The following is a 23,836-nucleotide window of genomic DNA, read 5'->3' as shown; positions in this document are numbered from 1 at the left end:
TTAACCACTTCTTATCAGGCTTCCCAGCTTCCTCCTGCCTTGCAATCCCGTTCTCTGACACGTTGCGTCGTGACTATGTATGCAAGTCCCTTGGACTTGTTTCTGACGCAATGGCTCTACTTGTTGATACCACTCAAAAGGTTGTGTTGCACCAATCAATATTTCAATATTATCGGGGATTTTTGGGTCTTAATACTCATCATTTGTGGGGGCACGGAATTCATTTCCAGCTTGATGCACTTTTGGATTGCAAGCCCTCTGATTTTGTTTACAAGATTAGTCCTAAAGGGGTTGGAGACGTAGAAAAGATGTCCATTTCGGAGCTGAAAGAGAAGCTTGTGGGCTTATACCTTTGCTATGATGGAGGCTTTATTCGGACACTCAGTCTGATTCATCAAGAATGTAAAGCTCGAAATCTGGAGTTTGAGATTGTCCTGGTCTATATACCCATCCGTAAGGATTCGAGTGTGAATCCACAGTTGTTCCAGGAGGCAATCAATTATGTGTTACACGAGCTGAATGTATCTACTTCTTGGTGGGTCTCACCATTCGATGATTTTGTAAGCACCATGCTTGGTGATTTCGACGAGGATCAGCTAATCATTCTGGATCCCCGTCAGAATTTTCCTGAACTCTCTGGAAAACGTGTTATTGAGTTGTATGGTATGCTTGGATACCCCTTCAGTCGGAAGGCTGTTGTTCGGAGATTATTGGAAGAGCTAAGTGCATTCACCTTAGAGTCTTTCCTGGTTTACGGGCCACAGGACTATGTACTTCGTAGGAATATCAATAGTGATAATGTTGAGAAAGTGTCAGTGGCAGAACTACGAGGTAAGACTGTTCTTCTTTGTTTTGCAATCTATCGTCCGATTTATGAGTGGTATAACCGTACTAAGAGAGCAACAGATCCTGATCTAGAAGTGGTATTTGTTAACTTATCAAAACGCCCGAAGGACAGGGATAATTATAAACAACTTCCAATGCATTGGCTAACATGCCCTTTTGACCCCGAACACGTAGATTTTTTATTGCACAAGTTGAACAATTGTTGGCCTGCTGCCTTTGCATTTGGTAAGGATGGCAAGATAATTTCATCAAGAGCAGAAGCCATTCTAGATTCATACGGGCCCGATGGTTTTCCATGTGATGATGGCCGCCTGTGTGATGAGGTCGTTAGTGACATCAGATCTTCTTTTTATGTGGACGCCTTTGATGCCGATATGTACGTATAGGTGAGCAGTGGCTAATCCATTCAAACCTAAGATTTTTGGATGATGGTTTTAGTTTTTTTAAAAAATTTATCAGATTTTTAAGCAGATGATGGGTTTCTCTTCACTTCCATTTGCATTGTTTTTAACATGGATTTCCCCGTTTCTCTTCACTTTCATTTGCATTGTTTTTCTCTACTATATTTTCCTCAGCCTTATATATCCACCCTTTCTCTAATGAATCTCATTTAGCTTCATTGTAAACAGAAATTGATATGTGGTTAAAGATAAAAAGTGGATGAACTTGCTGAGAATTTAGGCCTCATATAATCTCACTATTCATGATCATCTGACGTATAAAACATGTTTTGCTATGACAGGAAGCAGTAGCAAAATTACCGAAAGATAGGCCAGTGACACGGCAAGATGCAGAAGGTGTGATTGGTGCTGAACTCAGAAACAACCCTATCATAAGCACATACCCTGGTGGAGTTGCGGCTCTGTGGTGGCAGCTGCCAGGATTAACCAAAGTAATGAGCAGCTTAGCAAATAACTCACCCCCTCTGTATGCATTTAGCAATTTGCATATCTGCTGATTTAGGACAATATTTCCTGTATTATTTACATTATATATGGTTGACACATCTCTTTTCTTGTTTATGCCCTATTCTTTACGACCTTTTATTATTATATGTTGAAGTATACTATAATAACCTTCATCCTCCTAAAAACCTTCTATAAACATCTTGGATTTGATCCTTATAAGATTCTTAAGAGAATTGTATTTTCCTAAACTGTACACTACTGTCCCTAATACTCGTAATAGTAACACCTTTAAGAATAATACAGGAGTAGACAGCAAATATAGCAGAAGCTTTTGGTTTAAAAATATGAAACTTGCATTTATTTTTTCTCATCTTGGTTTTGAATGAGGGGAAGTGAGTCTAAGCTAGTGCTAATGTGACGCTTTCCACTAAAATGGCCGATACTTTCAAACAAATTGGTATTGAGGAATGGAGGTTGATTCGGTGTTGGTATCTCGCAATTTCCACTAGTTAGCATGTCAACCACCTGAGCCATGGATGGTCTAAAAGGGACTGAAGCTTGAGTGCAGAGAAGACCTACCTGAAGCACTTTTAATACCTCCTTCTGAAACTCGGTGCCCAAGTAAGGGTCAACACATTCATATTGTCCGTCTAATCTGTAGAGATTCCAAACCTGTAAAACAACAAGAAGTCTCAGCAATGTTCAAGATGAAGAAACAGTGATGATTATAATAGTTTCATTACTTTCATACACAATTTATGGTGATTTGAAGCATATACATTGTAGAAGGGATTGTGAATCCTGTATGAAAACGTTCTTCCTACTACATATTATCTCGAGAACAAGTACCCCAAAACTGTTAACATCTGCTTTCTCAGTAAGTTGTCCTCGAACCAAATACTCTGGGGCCATGTATCCGCTGCAGCATCAACAGTACAAAATCCCTAGCTAGTCATGTCTTAAGATTTATAATTGCAGAATTTAGGCCTCATTCTCTCCAACTTAGAACAAAACTTCAGTAAAAAAATCAGTTTTACTCAGTAATTGCATATAACAAAAAGCACTAGTGAATCAATAAGAACTAGTTTTTATTGGTAAAAATCAATTATAATTTGTTAAAACAATTTCAGTTCAGTAAAAGGAGAAGGAAACCAAGCCGGATATATCAGCAAGTGAAGTAAATGGCTCCTTTGGAGTTATAGCAGGAAGTAACTTTTCAATCAACAAAATTACACAATAGATTGGTTTTTGATGATTTACAGTGTGCCAGCAATTCCGGTGCTCAGATGACTCCTACCTGAAGCAATAGACCTTACCAAACCAAAATCTGCAATCTTTGGAGTAAAATCTTCGCCTAGAAGAATATTACTGCATTTTATGTCCCTATGAATTATTTGCGTTTGAGTACCACCATGCAGATAAGCTAAACCTTGAGCTGTTCCCACAATTATTTGTACTCTTTGCTTCCAATTCAGATTCTGACCCCCTTTTTACAGAATAAACAATTTATATATGAACCAAAAATCTCATGCAAGTACCTGTATTTGGAATCAATCAATCAATCAATCAATCAAAGCCTTAATCCCAAAAGTGGGGTCGGCTAACATGAACCAAATTTGATTATTCCGTGTAGTCATCAACATAAATCTTTCTCCTCCATCCCTTACGATCCAAAACTTCATCCTCACGTAAATCCATGCACTTCATATCCTTCCTCACTCCTTCCAACCAAGTCATCTTTGGTCTCCCTCTTCCTCGTTTAATCCCTCCATGGTCCCACTCTTCCACTCTTCGCACCGGTGCACCCTCGGGTCTCCGTCTTACATGTCCAAACCAACGCAGACGATTTTCCCTTAATTTATCTACAATGCCCGCCACACCTACTTTCTTGCGAATAACCTCATTTCTGATTCTATCTCTTAAAGTGTTTCCACACATCCACCTTAACATGCGCATTTCCGTAACCTCCATCTTTTTAATATGCTCTTTCTTAGAAGCCCAACATGGATGGGAATAAAAATAAGCAATACCAAAGAGATAGTGATCAAGGCTCTTCTTAGGCATGAACTCGTAGACCAGGAGACTTTCAGGCCCTTCAATGCTACATCCTAGCAGCTTAACAAGATTCTTGTGTTGAATGTCTCTGATTTAATTTAAGTTTACTTCGTTGAAGAATTCATTTGCCCACTGTGTTGTGTTGAAAAACGTACAGTCGTTTAACAGCGATTGCTTGACCATTTGGGAGTGTCCCCTTGAATACAAGTATTCCTGCTCCACCTTAGCCGAGTTTATTCGAAATTTGTTGCTTCCTCAAGGACTTGATAGTTGAATTTTAGACCAAGTTTTGCTAATCTTCTGCTGACTTCATTTTCTTCTGTCAAATGTATGAAAAACAGTTTTTATGAGGACCTAGTCACTGTAAAAAGAATGATAATCTGATTATTGGATTGCAACAGATTAGTATATCTTGATTTGGTGGGTACCTTTTTTCCATTTGGAGTATCTGATAAAGGCCAAATAAGTAGAGAAGGAAAGGAAAATGAACATTGCAGCTGATGAGCTGAAGCCAAAATTATGGCAGCAATGTATCCATGTTTGTGCAGTCCTGAAAATTTAAGGTCACATGATCAAATTCTCTTAATTATAATTATAGATTTTGGATTAAAAAATTTTGTGGGTTTAGTCATACGATCTTGATTTATTATTTAAGAATAACTACCTTTTAAAATATTTGAGAGTGCTTTGATGAATAGCATGGGAATATTTATACCCTAAAAAATATTTATTTCCTATTACTTCCCTACTGATAAAAAAAGTTTGAGAGAACTCTTATAAATAGTGTGCGTGCGGATATATGTCCCCCTAAAAATATTTCTTTACATATTTGCCCCCATTTAAAAGCTTGAGAAGCTCTTTTATGTTTTCCTATTATGTTTTTTTAAAAAAAATTAAAAGCTCAATTAAGGCTAATTTGAGTGATTATTCTTAAATAAAAAGTTGTGTTCATTTCAATTATATTGAAAGCTACTCCATATGTCTTTTACTTTGTGCGATGTCTCATTTAGTTGATTCTTCCTAATAACTTCTTTAAATATATCAAACAATTATATTTCTAAAACTTTTTTTTTTAATTTGTTGCTTCCTCAATAAATGTAAATTAACTCTATAAAAGTTTCAAAAATTGCACAATTACACAACAAAAAAAACACATTTATCGCCTATATTCAAATAATTGTAATAAAATACCATGCAAATATACATAGGAATGATAGGATATTAAGGACAATTATGAAAACTCTTTCCAAGCCACTAGCCACATCGCGTATGTCGAAATCCCCAGTAAGTAATTAAAGTATCACTCGATATTAAACCTGTTCAAGATGGGCCCGGCCTGCTGGCCTAGCCCGATTTGGCGAGCCATGGACTTAAAATAATTCAGCCCGAAGCATTCTACACATTTTTTTTTTGGTCTGGCTCAAAAAGCCGTGCATGTTAGGGCCGGTCAAAATTTATGGATTTGGACAAGCATATTCGGCCTGAACCTTAGCCTGACCCGATTTGATGGTTTGGATTTTTAGGCTTAGGCCCAGCCCGAATCACCCAATGATCACCTCTATAAGTACACGGTATATACTTCATAATACTCCTTTGTTTGTAAATACTTACAACACCTGCCTCTTTCATCCCTTATTAATTACAAGTACAACATACGCTTCCTATTCTAGCTTGGGATTGGTCGAGCACTATTAATTTAATATTTCACTAATCCCACATGTATAAATTCTTAATTGGTTCTCTCCCACAAACAATTAATAATACATCCATTACCACCCACCTACCCCATGTACATTAGTCTGTTAATTTGATTATTTCCATGTAATATTCAAGTGCTCAACTTCAATTAATATTTAAAGAAAACCATTAATCAGTAGGACTATTTTTGACAAGATGGATGGATTATTGCCTTTAATAATGTAATTGTATGTAGGGCTGGCAAATGGATCAGGTCGAGTCGGGTTCGTGTTCGGGTCACCTAAATTCGGGTCAGCAACCCCCCAACCTGACCTGATCCATTTAACTTTTTCGGGTTGGAAATCCTGACCCGAACCTGATAATTTCGGGTTCGGGTCAACCCGAAATTGACCTGATATTTTTTTTTTTTTTTTTTTTTTTTTTTTTTTTGTGGTCTATATCAAGTTTCTTTGTCCTGTAACTGATTTTTGTAAAAAAAAAGTTCATAAGTTTTCATTTCAAACCAAAATAAACAACAAGGTAACATCCTAAATTCCTAATTAATGATTACAACCCAATTTTTTTTCTTTTAATTAAAAACCATACCTTACAAATCATAAATTAGAGGATATATAACAAAAAATGAGAATAGTACTGTTAACATCATCAAACATCAGCTTCCTCACACCCTTAAATCCTTTAATTTCACTAATTAGAACTTAGGTGTTGCTAGTTGATAGTTTGCTACTATCAATAAAACCGCTGCCGCCACCTCTCATTCTTCATAAATTTGATGCGTAGGAACTAGGAAGTCAAGGAACTGCCTGCCGCTGCCTATTCTTGAATTGCAAATGGATCTCCACGGTTGAAGAGAGAGAAAACTGAAATAGCTAGGAGACAGAAAGAGCTTCTTATGGCTGTGAGAAGTGAGGGCCGTGAAGCTGAGGAGTGAGAGTGTGAGAGGATTTTAGGGTTTTAGTTTTTATTAGAATCTAAATATGGGCTTGGGCTGGTTAACTTTGGTATTTTGTTTTTTTTTTTTTTTTTGGGTATTTAACTTATTTCGGGTTGAGATTTTCAACCTTAACCTAACCCATTTAATTTCGGGTTCGGGTTCGTGTCGACCCATTTAAGTTTTCGGGTCAAAAATCTCAACCCAAACCCGCTTTTTCAGGTTGGGTTCGGGTCGGGTTTTCGGGTCGGGTCACTTTTTGCCAGCCCTAATTGTATGGGCTTTGATTAGCGAGCGTGCACCGTATATATTGTTGGGTCCATGAGATCGTATTTTGCGGCAATGGATTAGTATAAGTTGCATTAGATGTTAAATCGATACATCAATGTAGACAACGGCGACTTTGAGCAATTTGCTACAGATATTGAAGAATTGCTGTAATTGTTGTTTTGTTTTTGTGAATAGAATTCGTGATTTTGATAAACTTTTTAATTTGGTTCTTTGCTTAGACTTTGAACTTTCTTTGAACTTGTAAATCAATTAATGCTTTAGCAGACTTGATTAGAAAAATTAAATCTAGATATATCATATTATATCACTAATTCATTAATCACTACGAGTAATAAATTAAGTGAAGTCACGCAATCAGATCACAAGACAATGATATTGGCTTTTCACTTCTCGCCAAGTGTTCGTTCAAGAAAAAAAAAAGCTTCTCGCCAAGTGTCACACCACATACATGACAATTGGGTATAAACTTGACAGATTAGATTTTTTTTGGATTATGTATGATTTTATAGTTTTATTCGATACATTACTAATCTTTCACATACTAAAAAAAATTATAACGTAATTCAAAGGTAACTAAAAGTCTGTAAACTCTGAGATTCTAATACATAACATCCCCGTGATGGCTAGCCATGTCGCGCGCGTGAGCTCCCCTAGTATATATATAGGTATTTTCTCACTCATCACTCAATGCAATATTTTATGAACAACTCGTGCATTGTACGTACGAGCCAAAAGGCTAGTTAATAATGAATAACAAATTAACAATACACATGGTATAAATTTGCCTTTTCTCAAAAAAATACACATGGTATACGACTTATTAGATTTATGATTTTTAAGATAGGATAAAAATGCTCAACCAAATATATAGAATATAAATTGCTCATGTGCAAATGTATGGGATAATTAATTAAGAATTGAGGTATTTAATTGATGACTATATATTCTAATTAATTACCATTAATATTACTCATAACAAACTACATCACAATTCTTTGTATAATACTCTCTTCATCCTTTTAAATTGTCCTAGTGAAAATTTTTGAGTCATATTTTAGAAAGTTTGATCATAATTAATCACTAATTCATAGAGAAAAAAGGTCATGTGAAATATATATTGTAAAGGAAAAATACAATTTAATAATCCCAATTTTGTCTAATTTACTTTAATTAATCCCAACTTTAGATTATTCTGCAATAATCCTAACATTCACCTGTGTTTTCTTTCTTCAATTCCGATTACCGATGACCTGGATAAAGGGTTAAAGTTTTGTATAAAATTTAATTGCCACGTGTCACTTGTTTACTGGTTTTAAAAAAATAATAAGTTTTTTAAAAATAAATTTTTTTAAAAAGAAAAAAAAATCAAACCCTAAGCCTGCCATGACCACCGTCGATGGCCACAGCCTCCTTAACCCAGCCCAATTTCGAACCCAAATTTTTGTTTTCTGACGCCCACCACCAATTTCCGACATCTCCACCCCGATTAACTTAGCCCCGAAACTATAAGCAACGTTGGGAGCTTGGGATAGACTTCGAAGCTAAAGTAAGTGGGGAAGGGAGAAGATCGGTTTCTAGGTTGAGGAAAGGGGGAACGACCGATTTCGGTGGTGTGGGAAGGGAGGGGGGCAGGAGGTGCCGATTTTGGCGGTGTGGGAAGGGAAAAGGTTCATTTAGGGGGTTGCGTTGGGGAGGGAATTGGTACAGTAGCGGGCTGGCGGCGTTGTGAAGGGTGATGGCGATTTTCGAGGTGGGGTTAGGGTGGGGGCCAATTTTCGATGTATGAGGTGGTTTAGCGAAGAAAATCGGTGGCTGGCGGCTTGTGGTTGGTTGGTTCTGGGGTAGGCCGGGAAGAAAGCCATCGTTAGGGGCTTGTGGTTTGGGAGTTTTTTTTTCCCTTTTTTTATTTATTTTATTTTATTTTATTTTTATTTATTTTTGAACAACTCACGTATCGACACGTGTCAAGTAACCTACAATAATAAGTTGTTGACTAGTTTGGGATTGTTGGAGGAAAACGGAGTTGAAAGTAGGCTTATTGCAGAATAATCGAAAGTTAAGATTATTAAAGTGTATTTTTCCTAACAAAAAGGTACATAATAAGTTGGGTTAGGTTGGTTTGAAATCATGTCAAGTCAAAATCAGGTCGGGTTAAAATAGGTTGGTTTAATATCAGTTCGGATCAAAACAGATCAGATTGAATCGGGTATTTGTCGGGTGAATTTCGGTTTGGATTGAGTCCAAGTCTGGTCAAATAGGTTCAGTTTGAGTTCAAGTCGGGTCAAATCAATGACGGGTTACGTTCAAATCGAGTCAAATTCGAATTGAGTTTAGGTCGGTTACAGATTGGGTTTGAATGTTGCATTTCTCGGATCAAATCGGATCGGTTATAGCTCGAAACGGATGGTTTTTTTCGGGTAGGTTCGGTTTTGACACCTCTACGTAGTAGTAAGATTATTAAATAGTGTAATTGCACGGATATTTTTCTAGCTTATTACTGATTGTGTGATTCACTGCACTATTCATTTTTGTTTTTACCTTATACATACTTCTCCTCTCTCTTGCACCCTAACTCCACTCCTCTCTTCACCAGCACGGAAGTAGCTGTGGATTTTCTCTCTCCTATTCTGGGTTTTTTGAAAGGTTAATTTCTTTACTTGATTTATTTAATTTTTATTTTTAATTAATAAAGTTGTTATTTAGTAAACAATGAGTATAATAAACATCAAACAAGTTTTACGTAATTTGTAAATTAATGAATAAGTTTTACGTAATTTGTTCGAGAAGGTTGTTTGAAATTCTAATTATCCTGTTTTTGAAAAGATAATGATTAAAGAATTTTATATCGGATAAAACAAGTGTTTTTATTAGATTTAATTCTGATTTAATAAGGTTAAGTATGGATATTCGACTAACCCAATTTGATTGAAAGTCGGATTCCGCACAAATCTTGATTTAGAAATGTAGTTACTAGAAATATTTTGCCCTCAGTTTGAGGTGACATTTTACTCTAAAAATTATATCGAGGAACTACATAAATGGTTTGATATTTCAGGTTAATTTTCTCAAAATGTCTCCCGGAGGGAATGATCACAGCAGTGAAAGTTCAAGCATTGACATCATCATTCCAGCAGGACAGAATGTAGGGTAGGAGCGCTAGGGAAAACGTAATTAATCGAGAAATTGATAAAGTATAAATGGCAAGAAAAAGCTGTTAAGAAAATAACACCCAACGAATTAAATCCACGCACTATATTAAAATGAGAGTATGTTAGAGATATCGGAAAATATATGTGTGATATATTTTCCGTATATATCATTTAAGAGAATAATATATTTAGGATATTTATGTTAAGATATTATTTAAGTATATCTTTTAGGAAGATTGTTTCCTATCTTATGTTCTTAGGTTTTGTATAAATACTCAACCTATTGATGAATAATGAGCAAGCAATACAAAGCCATTCTATTCACTCTTCTCTCTAATTTGACATGGTATCAAGAGCAGGTTAAATCTTGGGACCGTTCATAAAAAATTTCCCCCTATCTTATGTTCTTAGGTTTTGTATAAATACTCAACCTATTGATGAATAATGAGCAAGCAATACAAAGCCATTCTATTCACTCTTCTCTCTAATTTGACAGAGTACAAAGACCCTAAGTTAATAGGGTGAGAAATATTATAAGGTATAACTCTCACAAATAAAAACTCGTTAGGGAGTATTAAAAATAATAGTGGACTTATACAAAGGAAGAAGTATGAATAAGAAAGTGGATTTAGTAGAAAGGCTTTTTATGTAGTATAGCTATGTATTTGGTAATGAGCAATTTTGTGAGTAGATTGGTGAAAAATCAGCAATACCTCAACTATTTATAGTTGTTTGAGGTCGGTGGAGTGTAGTGATATTTTGAAAGAATTCTCTAGACTTCCTTACAAAATATTGCAAGTTGACTTTCTAGAAAAATCAAGAGACTTGCTTGAGTGTGTCCACTGACATATACTCCTTAGAAGCATAATTAAGAATGCTTTTGGGCTTTTCATGGATTTGGGCCACTTAATACCCAACAATCTCCACCTTGGACCAAACCTTAAGTACTTGTCATGTGAGTTTGAATCTAGCAAGGATAAACTCCGACTAAATCCAAGCAATGATCGAACTTAGCAGAAGAAAGTGGCTTTGTGAGCATATCCGCAGGATTTTCTGAAGTATGAACCTTATTAACCGCGATTTCACCTTAATCATAGTATCTCTGATATTGTGGTATTTGACGGAGATTTGCTTGGTCTTGAAATGGTAAGCATCATTCTTGGTGAAAAAGATAGCACTTTGGCTATTTGAGTATACCACAATGACTCCTTGTGGTATGCCAAGATCCATAACAAGACCTCGCAACCATGTAGCCTCCTTTATACCCTCAGTTGCTGCGACATACTCTGCTTCAGTGGTAAAAAGAGCAGCTATGGTTGCAATTGAGCCTTCTAACTTATTGCTCCAATGCTCCCGAACAAAGAGTGAAGATATAACTGGAGAGAGACCTTCGACGGTCAATATCACCACCATAGTCAGAGTCAACAAACCCAACAACATCAGTAGAAGTTGTTAAGTTCTTATCAAATATCAACCCTGTAACACCCTAGAAATTCCTTTCCTTTAAAATACTCGTTTTTCCCTTTTTAAAACTCAAAATAGGAAAATCTAAGATATTACCGCCACCGTGAAAACGGCTAAGGCAATTATCAAAGACACACAACGGAAGACTATCTTTAAAACCATTCAAAATAAGTCAACTTAAAAGTCAACCAAACGAAAGTAAAGTCAAACGAAAATAATCTACAACTTAGAACCATTGTAGGCCCTTATTAAAACCAAATAAGTCTTGAAAACCTTTGCGTTAGTCTCACAAGCATAATAATATTATAATCAATAAAGCAATAAATGACATCATAAGTTTATGAAAACTAAACATAATTCACTCTTCACTCATCCCACCATGAATATGCTTCATCACCTGAAAAGTTCCTCTCTACTTGTCCCCACTACTCGCCATTAGAAATAGGTCGTCGTAGGGCCAAAGTAAAGACAAGGCCAAACAAACATACAAACACACAGTCAACAATGCTGAGTACATAAGCTTAAATAAAACACACTAACATGCTTTCATCCTATCATCACACAACTTACCTTGTTGCACCTGTTTACAAGCATATATAGAACATTCATCATGACTCTATAAATAAATAACTAAATAATTTATTTAGCTTGATTATGCATCGAACGGGTTTCCCCCCTTAACCTGCCCCAATAAAAGGGTACTAACACGGGAGCTAACCGTGCCATTATAAAAGAACCACTCGTAAGTGACGAAATTCCTGAGCATAATAAAATGGAAAGTACAGCATCCTGTACCCCCAGTAGAAGTTATGGTCAAATATAAAGTTGCATAACTCCCCTCATATGTTCATATTCGAGGTGTATACGTTCCAAGAGTTTTGGTGCGTAATCTCTTTCACTTTACGTTGTTTACATATTATTAGACTTGGTGATGACTCTCAAACCATAACACAATTCAATCATTATAATTATTCAAACAACTCAATATACCAATTTATTTCTTGAATAATTATTGACCACATAATATTTAATGTTGAATCCTTTTTTAAGCTACCTCGGTGTCAAAGACACCTTAAACGCATAATGCGCCACAATTCTTATCCCTCAGTGTTAAAAACACCTTAAGTATACTAAGGCACCAAAATATGATTTAATCCTCGTGTACAAAGACACTTAAATAGTTTTTTCCTCATACTTAAAGCATCAATAAAAATTATATGAACCATAATAAAATTCCTTCTCAACATTCCAAACCAAATTAAATATTTAGTTTATTTAAATAAACCTTCAAACGTGCCAATACAAAAAAATATGGTTCAATGACAATATTCCAATATCACCAATTCCAATAATTAATTTATTTCAACCAATCATGCTTCACAAATAATTCACCAAAAACCATTCTCAATTCAACCAATCCGATTCAAATCACTAATCTCATTTCAATTCAATCATTCCAACCAATTCCTAGCATGACACTAACTTGGAATCACTCAAATAAATCCTAGCATGTTTTTACACGCTTAATAAATTTTCGAGTACGCGTACGTACCTTATTTCGTCTTTCCAACTAGCCAAAATGCTAGAAATTACTCAATTTAAAGTCTCCTACAATACTAAGTATATAAAATCAATTAATCCCTTGATTACACAAATTTCCAGCAACTTTTAAACACTTCAAAACCTCTCTAATAAGCTGAAATTTTGGTTTAAAACGTTTAAAACCCTTCCTTTAAGTGGGTAATTAAAACCCCAAAGTAAAAACATAATTATAGTGCTTATATAAAATTTCCAACACACTTTTTAAGGTTTAAACCCCTCAAATAAATCTGAAAATTTCATTAAAACTAATAAGAACATTATCTACTTATGGGTAATCAACCCCTTTTTATTAAAACACAAAAGTAGTGCTTAAGTAGAAATTTCAGCAATATAATTTAATTAAAAACTCATCAAAACTCTATAAAGATTCAATCTTTAAGCTTTATTATCCCTTACAATCAATGGGTATATAAAACCCCCAAATCAATTGTAAGTTATAACCCTAAAAATCAACACTTTAATAATTAAAACCCTAACTTTTAGTTACTTCTAAAATCATAATTTAAAACAATACAAAATCTGAAATTTATACTCTTTAATCATTAAAACACAATTATACAATATAGTAATATAATTTATCAATCAAAAATCAAAACCCAAAGTATATAAATTGTATTAAATAAAACAAGATAAAAGAGGAGAGAAAAGGGGACAACCGTGGGTGGCGGCCGACGGCTGGGCGGCGGCAGCGGCCGGCGGTGACGTGGCCTCAAGGTGGCTGTAACGTGGGGTGAGGTGGCTGCAATTTGGGGGCATGCATGGAGGCATGCCATGCGTGAAGAAATTTCACGCATGAATCCCCAAAATACAAGGAAAGAAAAAGAAAATTAAGAAAAGGAAAAAAGAAAGAAAATAGGAAAAAGAAATAAAAGAAAACTTACGTCAGAAAATTTGATTTCTTTGAGCCTCTTTGAGTGGAAAAATTTTGGATATTGAATGAGTATTTATAGTGTAGGGTTGTTTAGGGTAGGTTTGGGCTTTATAAAAATTGTGGACTTGAATAATAGAATAGGTAGCCCAAATGTAAAAATAGAATGATTGGGTTTATTATGAAGATGGACTATATTCAGATTGAATACTTATTAACCCAAAAATTAAACCTTGTATTATTTAAATCCCATAATAAAAATAATTTGACCCAAAATTATATTTTAAAATAAATAAATAATTTATAAAATACATTAAAAATACGGGGTATTACAAACCCCGTATCTACATTACCTTTTAGGTACCAAAATATCCATTTTACAGCATTCCAATGCTCTTTACCAGGGTTGTGCATATACCTGCTTACCATGCTCACAACATATGCTAGATCAGGTCTAGTACAGACCATGGCATAAATTCAATTCATACATTAGTCTTACCCCTCCCCGCTCACACCAAACTCCCTTTAAGTGTTGAAAATATAAAAGATATAGGAAATGACGGACTTGCTCCTATTATTGCAGCTTTCAGCAAACTAGATAGAAGGAGAGGTTATACAATGGTTTCAATCCCACCCTTCTCCTCCTCATGCAATTATCTATGACTTTTTCTTTGGGTACACCCAACGTTGGGCAGAAAAACTCAACATACCAACAATTGCTTTCTTCACTTGAGGAGCATTCTTTACTTGTTTTATTCAACGACTAATGACAAACATGGCCAAGTTTCGTAATTTAGACATTATACAAATGCAAGACATTCCTAGATCTCCTTTCTTACATAAGGAGCAACAACCTTCTATATTTAGAAACTATAGGGAGGATGACTTTGATTGGAGGATTGACAAAGAACGTTTTCTTACAAATCCTAAAAGTTGGTGTTGTGTTTTCAATTCTTTCTATTCCATAGAAGGGGAGTATATAGATCAAGTGAAAAAAGATTTGGGCCATGACCGGGTGATCAGTGTAGGCCCATTAAGGTCAATAAATGGACCGAAGAGGGTTAACCCGGATTATGATGCTGGTTATGGCGTGCTCAAGTGGCTTGATAGATGCCCGGATGAGAGTGTTTTGTATATATGTTTTGGGAGTCAAAAATTACTGACAAACCCCCAAATAGAAGCTCTTGCATTAGGGTTTGAACGAAGCAAGACACGATTTGTGTGGGTGATCAAGGCAGAGGGTAGCCAATTGGTACTAGAAGGGTTCGAGGAGTGAGTCTCTAATCAAGGTTTAGTGATTAAAGGGTGGGCACCACAAGTTGAGATACTGAACCACAAAGCAGTGGGTGGGTTCATGAGTCATTGTGGATGAAACTCGTTATTAGAGAGTATAATAGCAGGAGTGATGCTTTTAGCTTGGCCAATGGTAGCTCATCAGTTCCACAATGTCAAGCAGTTTGTAGAGTACACAAGATTGGATGTTCATCTATGTGAAAGAGAACACACGATACCCGAGTCGGATGAATTGGCTCGGATCATTAGTGAGTCGATCGACGAGAATGTACCAGCGAAGGAGAATGCTAAGGTGATGAGACAAAAGGCATTAGAGGTAGTGAAACTTGGTGGCAGCTCATCATCTAATGTGATTAAGGGCCTGTTCTCTTTAGCTTATTTTCACTTCAGTTCAGTTCAGCTCAGCTTCAATTAGTTCAGTTCCTAATTTCCTTCTCTCATAAAATATTCAGTTCAGTTCACTTCAGTTTAGTTCAGCTCCAATCAATTTAGTTCAGTTCAGTTTAGTTTAGTAAATCAGAACAGGCCCTAAGTTTGTGAAAGAGTTGAGCCAAAAAATTGCATTAAAAACTTGAAATCTATGAAACTATTCATATCATTGTTTTTAATAAGATTTTGTATTGTGTGTGTGAAGTTTCTTTGTATGTCCATCCGAAATCGGGAAAATAGTTTTATTAGTATATAATTGCCAATCATTTTTTTTTTTTGACAAAAGGAACTAACAAAAGCTAAAAACGGAAACAAAGTAACATTCTACGACGAGCTAACCCTGCTAAAAAGTGAGCATAACTTATATCTTGCCGAGGCACCTTCTGAATATCAAACTTCCTGAAAGACAAGATGAGCTTGCGGATCTCCGTCAGAATCCAGAAAATGGAAATAGCATCCGGAACTTGATCCTTAAGAAAAGATTGAACCAAAGCACAGTCAGTATAAATCTGAACAGTAGAATAGCCTGTATCCTTCACCTGACGCAAACCAAGCAAGCAAGCCAACAATTCAGAATGAAGAGCAGAGGAAGCAAACCCCGCCTGGGCCCCACCTCTAATAATGGATGAAGAAAAGGCGGAGGAAAGATACCAACCCATGCCTGCACGAAGATCCGAAGCATTCCAAGCCCCATCAAACGAAAGGAAAATATCATAGGAACCAGGAGGAGTTTCCTGTAAAGGAGGAGATGGAAATAGACCAAATCCTGGAGGACAGGCAGGAGCAGAGAGATATAAGAAGTCTCTAGCATGAGAACAGCGGGCGATCCAATCATTAGCCATTGCTATAATCCCGCCCGGAGAATAAACCTCTGAGCGAAAACGAAAATTATTCCTAGTTAACCAGACAGCCCACAGGAATGCCGTAAAAGCATCCAAACCCTGCCAGTTTTTAGCCGACCCAAAGTGAGTAATAGTAGTAGTCAACCAGGAAACGAAATTGTCAGTCAAAGGCAAACTTGCCAAAGCCTTTAGATGAAATAACGGCCAGACCGAACAAATAAAAGGACAGTAATGGAATAGATGAGCAGCCGTCTCCGGAAACTGGTAGCAAAACCCACAAGTAGACTCCACTGGAATCCCCTTAAGAAATAAAATATCAGCTGTGGGAAGAGCCTGGTGAATAATTCTCCAAATAAAGAGTTTCCACTTAGGGAGAATAGGGAAACCCCAAAACTTTTTCCACCAGCAAGGAAGAACTGGCGAAGAAGAACTCGAACAGCCCTGCTGTAGCAGGAAGGCATAGGCAGATTTCGTAGAAAAGACTCCATCCCGGGTGAATTTCCAGTAAACAAAATCATCCATCTTTTCCTTCGGCCTACCCAAGGCCAAAATCAGAGAAGCAGTGGAAGAAGGAAAGAGACGATGGATAGTCGAACTATCCCAATACTGGGAATTGGGATTAATAAGATCGGACACAAAGGAAGGCTGGTCAAGAGATGAAACTGTATTCTTGAACCGAACAGATAAACCAGGAACCCATTGATCATTCACAATAAATTCAATCATTAATCATTAGTCTCTTCACTTATTTATCTAAGGAAAAACAATGTATAGCATACGAACTCAATAGCAAGACATTATATTATTGTACTTTATCAAGTCCAATAATCTGTTTCCGTCAAATTATTAGTGTATACTCGTTTTTTTTTTTTTTTTGACAGGGTGTATACTCGCACTTAGGCGCGGTTTATTTCACTTTATTTTTACTGAATTGAAATTATTTTTGCTGAAATTAAATTATTTTACCTGAATTGAAATTAAATTTACTGAACTGAAATTATTTTTGCTGAATTATAATTATTTTTACTGATTTTCTATTATATTTCTTCTTTAAGTTTACTGATTTTTACTAAACTGAAATTATTTTTACTAAATATTTTTTTTAAGGTGTAGTGAATGGGGTCTAAATTTAGAAAAATTCCCAATATACAAGTAGCACAAAAACAAAAAAAAAAGTAGCACAAAAACAAACCAAACACGAACACGACCCGTTAACACGACACGGCTTCTCAGAGTTTATTTTAAAGCTATTGGGCTTAAGGGCCTGTCCTCATCGGATTATTTTCAGTTCAGTTCAATTCAGCTCTAATAAAGTTCAGTTCAGTTCAGTTCAGCTCCTAATTTCCTTATCTCATACTTCCTCCGGTTTTTTATTATTGCACCATAGGAGTTGGGTACAAATATTTTGGTAGTGGAAAAAAGTAAGAGAGAGAGAAAGGTAAAAATATAAAATTGCCCATGTGACATATTGATAAACTAAAAAGTAAGTGTGAAAAAGCAAGGAATGTTGGGTATTTATAGTGTGAACGCAAATAATTTTTTTCCTAAAGAGGAAATGGTGCAATATTTGTGAAACTTCCTAAAAAGGCAAGTGGTGTAATAATAAAATAATGGAGGAAGTAAAATATTCAGTTCACTTCAGCTCTAATAAGTTCAATTCAGTTCAATTCAACTCATTTCGGTCAATGAAAACAGACCCTAAATAGGAAACAGTAACTCTCCTCTGCGTCTTCTTCGTCTATTCCCCAACAATCACAAAGAACTACAAATACAATCAAAGTTTTACCAACTACAATTCAATTTGAGGATTAAAATTTTCCAGAATTCAACAACTCCAGATTCTATAGTTCTTTCGTACTTTGGTAAGCCAATCTCTGGGTTTCCTCAATTTCTTTGATTGCTTAATTCATTCGAATTCAAATTTGCTTGAATATGTCTCTAATTAGAATGCAGAATTTGCTGTTGAAAACCCTAGTTAGATATTATTTGAGTGAAAGAGTTTCAAAACATGTGATTGCATTAGTACCTTTGCATTTGCATTTGCATAATGATAGTTGTGTTAAGGGTTATGATTATGCAAAATTTTCGACATCAACTGGGGAATTTGATAATCTAGCAGAAGGTTTATCTATGCAGATTCAATTAGTTGTAAACAAGGTTCGTGTTGGTAGTAGTGAGGAGGAGATTTTGAGTTCATTGTTAAATGATCAAATTTGTGAGGGAATCCGTGTTAGTCATGCCCTTGTTGATATGTTGCTTCATCGGTTTAGAGACGATTGGAAATCGGCCTATGCCATTTTTAGGTGGGCTGATTTGCGGTCTTGTTTTGAGCATTTGCCTGGAGCATATGATTTAATGGTAGACATACTAGGAAAGGCGAGGCAGTTTGATAAGATGAGTGAGTTGAAGGGTGAAATGCTTGAGAGGAAATTGGTCACTCTTAGAACTATGGCTAAAATAATGAGAAGGTTTGCTGGTGCTCGTAGATGGAATGATGCTGTGAGGACATTTGATGAGTTGCCTACTTATGGTTTGGAGAAGAATGCCGAGTCCATGAATTTGTTGCTTGATACTCTTTGCAAAGAGGGTCAAGTACAGATGGCTCGTGGCATCTATTTGGACCTTAAATCCCATATTCCTCCTACGGTGCACACCTTTAATATATTCATACATGGTTGGTGCAAAATTAAGCGGGTTGAAGAAGCCTACTAGACGCTTCAGGAGATGAAAGGCCATGGTTTCACTCCTTGTGTTATAAGCTATTCAATTATAATTCAGTCATACTGCCGACTTTCTAATTGGAATAAGGCTTATGAGTTACTTGAGATGATGGAATCTCAGGGCTGTCAACCTAGTGTTGTTACTTACACAACTATGATGTCTTTGTTGTCAAAGGCTGATAAACTTGAAGATGCTCTACAAATAGCTAACCAAGCAAAATCAGCTGGATGTGAATTTGACATTCAATTTTATAATGCGTTGATTCATACCCTTGGGAAAGCTCAACGCATAACGGAAGCCTTTGATATCTTTAAAGTAGAGATGCCAATGAATGATGTTCATCCTAATACGTGTACCTACAATACATTAATTGGCATGTTTTGTCGGCATGGCCAAGAAGAGATGGCTTTCAATGTTTTGGAAGACATGGAAAAAGCAGCACTTTGTAAGCCGGACCTTCAGACATTCTATCCATTGCTTAAATCGTGCTTCAGATTGAGGATGCCAGATAATTGCTTGAGCAGACTACTGGATGATATGACTGTCAAGCATCAACTTAGTCTTGATGATTCAACATATTCACTTTTGATTCATGGTCTTTGTAGAGTGGACAGATGTGATTGGGCTTTCCAATTATTCGAGGAGATGATTTGTAAGGAGCTGGTACCAAGGTATCAAACATATCGTCAGCTTCTAGATGAAGTTAGACAAAAGAACATGTATGATGCTGCTGAAAGAGTTGAGCTTCATTTTGATAAATTCAAAGCTTCTTTTAGGCAGAGTTTTCCAGGTCAGAATCATCACTAATGGCAACATATATCTTGTTAACACTTTTTTTTGGTTCACTGTTAATAGATGTCCTTTATATATCTTCGAGTTTGTGACGAGTACAATTTCCTGTGTAAATTACTAGACTTTTTATATTCAACCTATATTTTTATGTGAGGCGTTTTATGAGAAAATCGAGGTGACTGATTGGTCTTTTTGGGATAGACTGATAGAGAATTGGTTTTAGACATCAATATATTATGATGTGTGCTCCCTATGATATGGATGCTGTCAATTTTAGTAAGAATTATTATGCATATTTGGCAAGGTGAATTCAATTTTGTAGGCTACAAGCTTACAACCCATCCATGTAAAATCATCTAGGAAGCCACAAAAGATCTTAATGAAGCACCAGGGGATCCTCTTCAGATCCACTAATGGCTGCAATGGCCATATGGTGCAACCCAAAATATATGCCCCTGAAATCCTGTTCTAGTTGTAAATTTGATTCGGAGGGATGTATCTGTCTCCCACTTCCTAGGGTTCCATTCTTCAGGTGGTCCTTGGTTTCTAATTATTCCAAAATTTAGGATGATAGATGAAACTTGACCTAAATTGAGATTACAAATACTCTTATGGTAATTTAGAAGAATAATAATGTAAGTTATTCACACATTGTACCCAAATTCAGAAATATCGTGAATATTTTACCTCATGCGGTCATGCCTATGACCAAGAGTGTTTGATTAATCTGAAATGAAATTTTAGAAAAGGCCATCAAGACCATATAACTTTAGACCTAAGATTGTTGCACTCAACTAATATAATGGGTCTTACTCTTAGATATCTTTGACTTAGGTTGTAGCCCACTAGCCCATAGACTTAGGGAAATTTTTGACTAAATCTTGGAGAAGTTACCAAAAACCATTAAGGGCCAAGTACTAGAGGAAAGTCTCCCAAAGTACCAAGCTGCTCAATCCCCAAAGTCACACCATACTAAAGGGGCTCCTTTTAATTCCTAATTTGAAGCGTTTATGCTTGTTAAATTTTTTGTTGCTTGATGGCAATTCTAAGAAACATTGTATGAAACTTGGATTGCACATTACAGAAGTTTTATCAATCTTCTAATAGCACCAAGGCACAAGTAAAAGAAAAGACTCTGAGTGAATGTTGATTATCTTTAACAAATTCTATAATTGCAATATGTAATTTAGAAGATGTTGAAATATTTTGACAGTAGTGGAAGGATGTCTCCTAGAATCTGAAACAGCCTCCTTGGATTGCTTAAACTACTGATGACAACTGATAAGAAATCATCTGCCATGCAAAAGGCTATAATTCTGTGACTATTTTGGAGTCTTGAACTTGGCTATAGCTATATGGAAGCCTCCTTTGGTCTTTCAATGTCAAATAGACCATAGATATTGGATAACAGTATATCCTAAATCAATTAGTCAATTGCCCATGAGGAAGTTCATAAGTCCAGCACTTTTGCTTGTTAGGTTTTATCATGGAACTCTTGCTCTGTTTCAGGTAGTACAGTTTCTTTCTTGTTTCCGAAGTGCTGCTTTCTTCTATTATATGTGTAAGTATTCAGATTCCTATGATTAGGTGATTTGTGGTGAAGTTTAGTTTCAGAAAGCAAGAATGTTTTCAATTTAAGGCTGTCAAGATAATATTGGTTTCAGTTCTTGGGGCAATTGTAGTGGGATTTGCTTTCTGGCTTGGTGATACTATATAATTCTCCGTGATATTCTCCTGTTAGTGGATCGCATGCTGTATGTTGTTGCTTCTGTATCCTACTTGAGAATCACAGCCTTCAAAATTTATACGGTGTATTAATCCTTTCATGCATACTTGTGTGGGTTCTTGACTGTTTCTGAATGGAAGTAAAAATTTCCAATGAAATTGTTTGTAGGCCATGTTGATAGGAGACTAGAATGTGCAGGTTTCAGACTCTGTTCATTATCCAATGTCCCTGAATATTATGTAATGATGTCCCATGATTGATTGTCTTGTCCATGAGACCTTGTACGTAATATGGAGAAAACTTGAAATTCTGAAAAGAATGTGGAGCAAAGTTTCCTAGTTCTCTAAGCAACTTCTTAGGTCACATGGGGTCTTTAGTCTTCACTCAACACTCAAATCATGAACTGATGGATGGCACTGCACCTGAATTCTCGATAAAACTCACCTAAGACCTGTGAGGAATACGTTTTGCCCTAGTTAGTGTATTTATATCGTATATAGGCTGTCTTTAAGGAAGTACATTTTGCCCTATTTTAGCTTGTAATTTTGTTAATCATCTCTAGTGCTGCAATCTTAAATTCCGCGCAAAATTTCTAAAGTTGGACGCTGTTTAATATTCTTTTCATTACTCAGCAGGTTCTAGAGAAAGCAATGTATCTATTTAAAAATAATAGCTGCCAGGAGTCCCTGGACACTGATGCCCACCATGTAGTACAAGGCTGTAATAGCCCTTTGTCAGTCTTGGTGATGGAGATGATACAATCGATGCCAACAATCCCTTATAAGATTCCCCTGTGTATTGCTAACTACATTAAGAGCCATGTAGTAGATTGCATCACTGTATGTGCCTGGTGCCTTATGTCACTGATTTCTGATGTCTGACCTGAGCTTCACTTCCTCAAATTTATGTATGTTTCTAGTAGTAATTCTTCCATGAATATTTATACAAACTACCAACTATAGAATTTAGGAATAAGTCTGTTTTTATTCACAGGAAAATGTTTTCAAAGCTTTATATTGTTATTTTTTGGACTTCCAGGACTCCAACTCCCTATTGATGAAATGAGCGCAAACTTGCAGAGCTGATGCAGTAGAATGGAATGTAGAAGTTGCTTATAATCTCAACTTCTGAAACAATACATGTTGTCTGAAAGAAATAAAGGGTTCTGGGAAGCTGAACTGCTTGCTCTTGAGAGACACAGGGAATCTTCTTTGTTATTTGTGCATCCTCATTTTTTTGTTACAGCTATTAAAACACGCTAAATTTAAGAGAGGAGAATTCAAATGATTCCAATGACAGTGTTAAGCTGACTGCAAGAATAGTCATGCAGCAGACACGCCTTGAAATTACTGCAAAAGGTATTCTTGAAAATTCATTCGAACTTTTTGATTTGAATGCATGTTGTTTTTAATGATATGTCTTCCAGTTCATAGTAGATAATCATAGATGAACCTCTTTAAGTGTAGCATAATTGTTGCCTTAAAGATATTTAACATCTTTCTCTGTTTCATGGCACGTTTTCTTCTCCAAAAATTATGTTTTCCACCTAATTAAGAATTAAACTCGTAGCTTATTAGATTTGTCTGCTTTATTTGATGGATGAGATAAAAAAAAAATTAGCTGATGTGAGAGTACTTGAACACTTCTTCCTAATATACTAATTAGATTTATGATTATAAATAAATAAATAAATAAATAAAATAAAAAAATTGCCCCTTCTATATTTTCTTATTCGTGAAGTGTGGCCTTAATTTGTAGCAAAATGTTGCGATTTCAATTTCTGTACAGTGTACACCCAAATGATGTATGCAGGGCCTTTTTGGATGATATTTTGATTGGAACTTAGGCACCAAATTTTTAAGACATTGCATGTCTTTTTAATTCTTTCTCTTATCTAATTGATAGATAAGTTTGGCACTAAAACACATATGCTCTAGCAATTGCCACTCCCCCCAACAGTAAGTATTCTGCTAATCTTCCATTTGTTAGGCTCTGGATAATCCATTCACCAATACTTCAATGCTTAAACTTTGTTGTCTGTTCTTATCAATGAAGCCAATATCATCCAATCCCTCAAACTATTTATTGTTTCTTGTATCAGTCTTCAGTTTTGTCAATCCAGTGATTCTTTCAACTCTCAAGATCACAAGTCTATATACAGTATTAGTTTAATTTACCAACAAGAGTTGGCTCAAGTGGTAAGCAACTTGATGTCGCTTAA

General features: G+C 35.8%; 1 protein-coding gene and 3 pseudogenes across 2 annotated transcripts; 2 read left to right on the top strand and 2 right to left on the bottom strand.

Moving 5' to 3' along the window:
- Positions 1 to 2,111: 2,111 nt before the first annotated feature.
- Positions 2,112 to 11,291, bottom strand: LOC145580638 (cysteine-rich receptor-like protein kinase 42; annotated as a pseudogene).
- Positions 11,292 to 13,702: 2,411 nt separating this feature from the next.
- Positions 13,703 to 15,520, top strand: LOC145580637 (UDP-glycosyltransferase 89A2 pseudogene; annotated as a pseudogene).
- Positions 15,521 to 15,833: 313 nt separating this feature from the next.
- Positions 15,834 to 17,102, bottom strand: LOC145580636 (uncharacterized). Its single transcript, XM_081637769.1, has one exon. The coding sequence runs from the start codon at positions 17,100 to 17,102 to the stop codon at positions 15,834 to 15,836; it is 1,269 nt and encodes a 422-aa protein (XP_081493895.1).
- Positions 17,103 to 18,138: 1,036 nt separating this feature from the next.
- LOC145581655 (pentatricopeptide repeat-containing protein At3g04130, mitochondrial-like) lies at positions 18,139 to 23,153 on the top strand (annotated as a pseudogene). The gene is made up of 2 exons (XR_014099658.1): positions 18,139 to 19,887; positions 22,654 to 23,153. The product of XR_014099658.1 is annotated as a pentatricopeptide repeat-containing protein At3g04130, mitochondrial-like (transcript).
- The last annotated feature ends 683 nt before the right edge of the window (positions 23,154 to 23,836 follow it).

The sequence above is a fragment of the Chenopodium album genome, chromosome 15 (assembly GCF_948465745.1).
Source record: "Chenopodium album chromosome 15, dcCheAlbu1.1, whole genome shotgun sequence".
NCBI lineage: Eukaryota > Viridiplantae > Streptophyta > Magnoliopsida > Caryophyllales > Amaranthaceae > Chenopodium > Chenopodium album.
This window is presented reverse-complemented; position numbering and strand designations above follow the sequence as displayed.

Coding starts and splice junctions, on each gene's coding strand:
- LOC145580636 (XM_081637769.1), bottom strand. CDS start 17,102: ATGATTGAATTTATTGTGAATGATCAATGGGTTCCTGGTTTATCTGTT.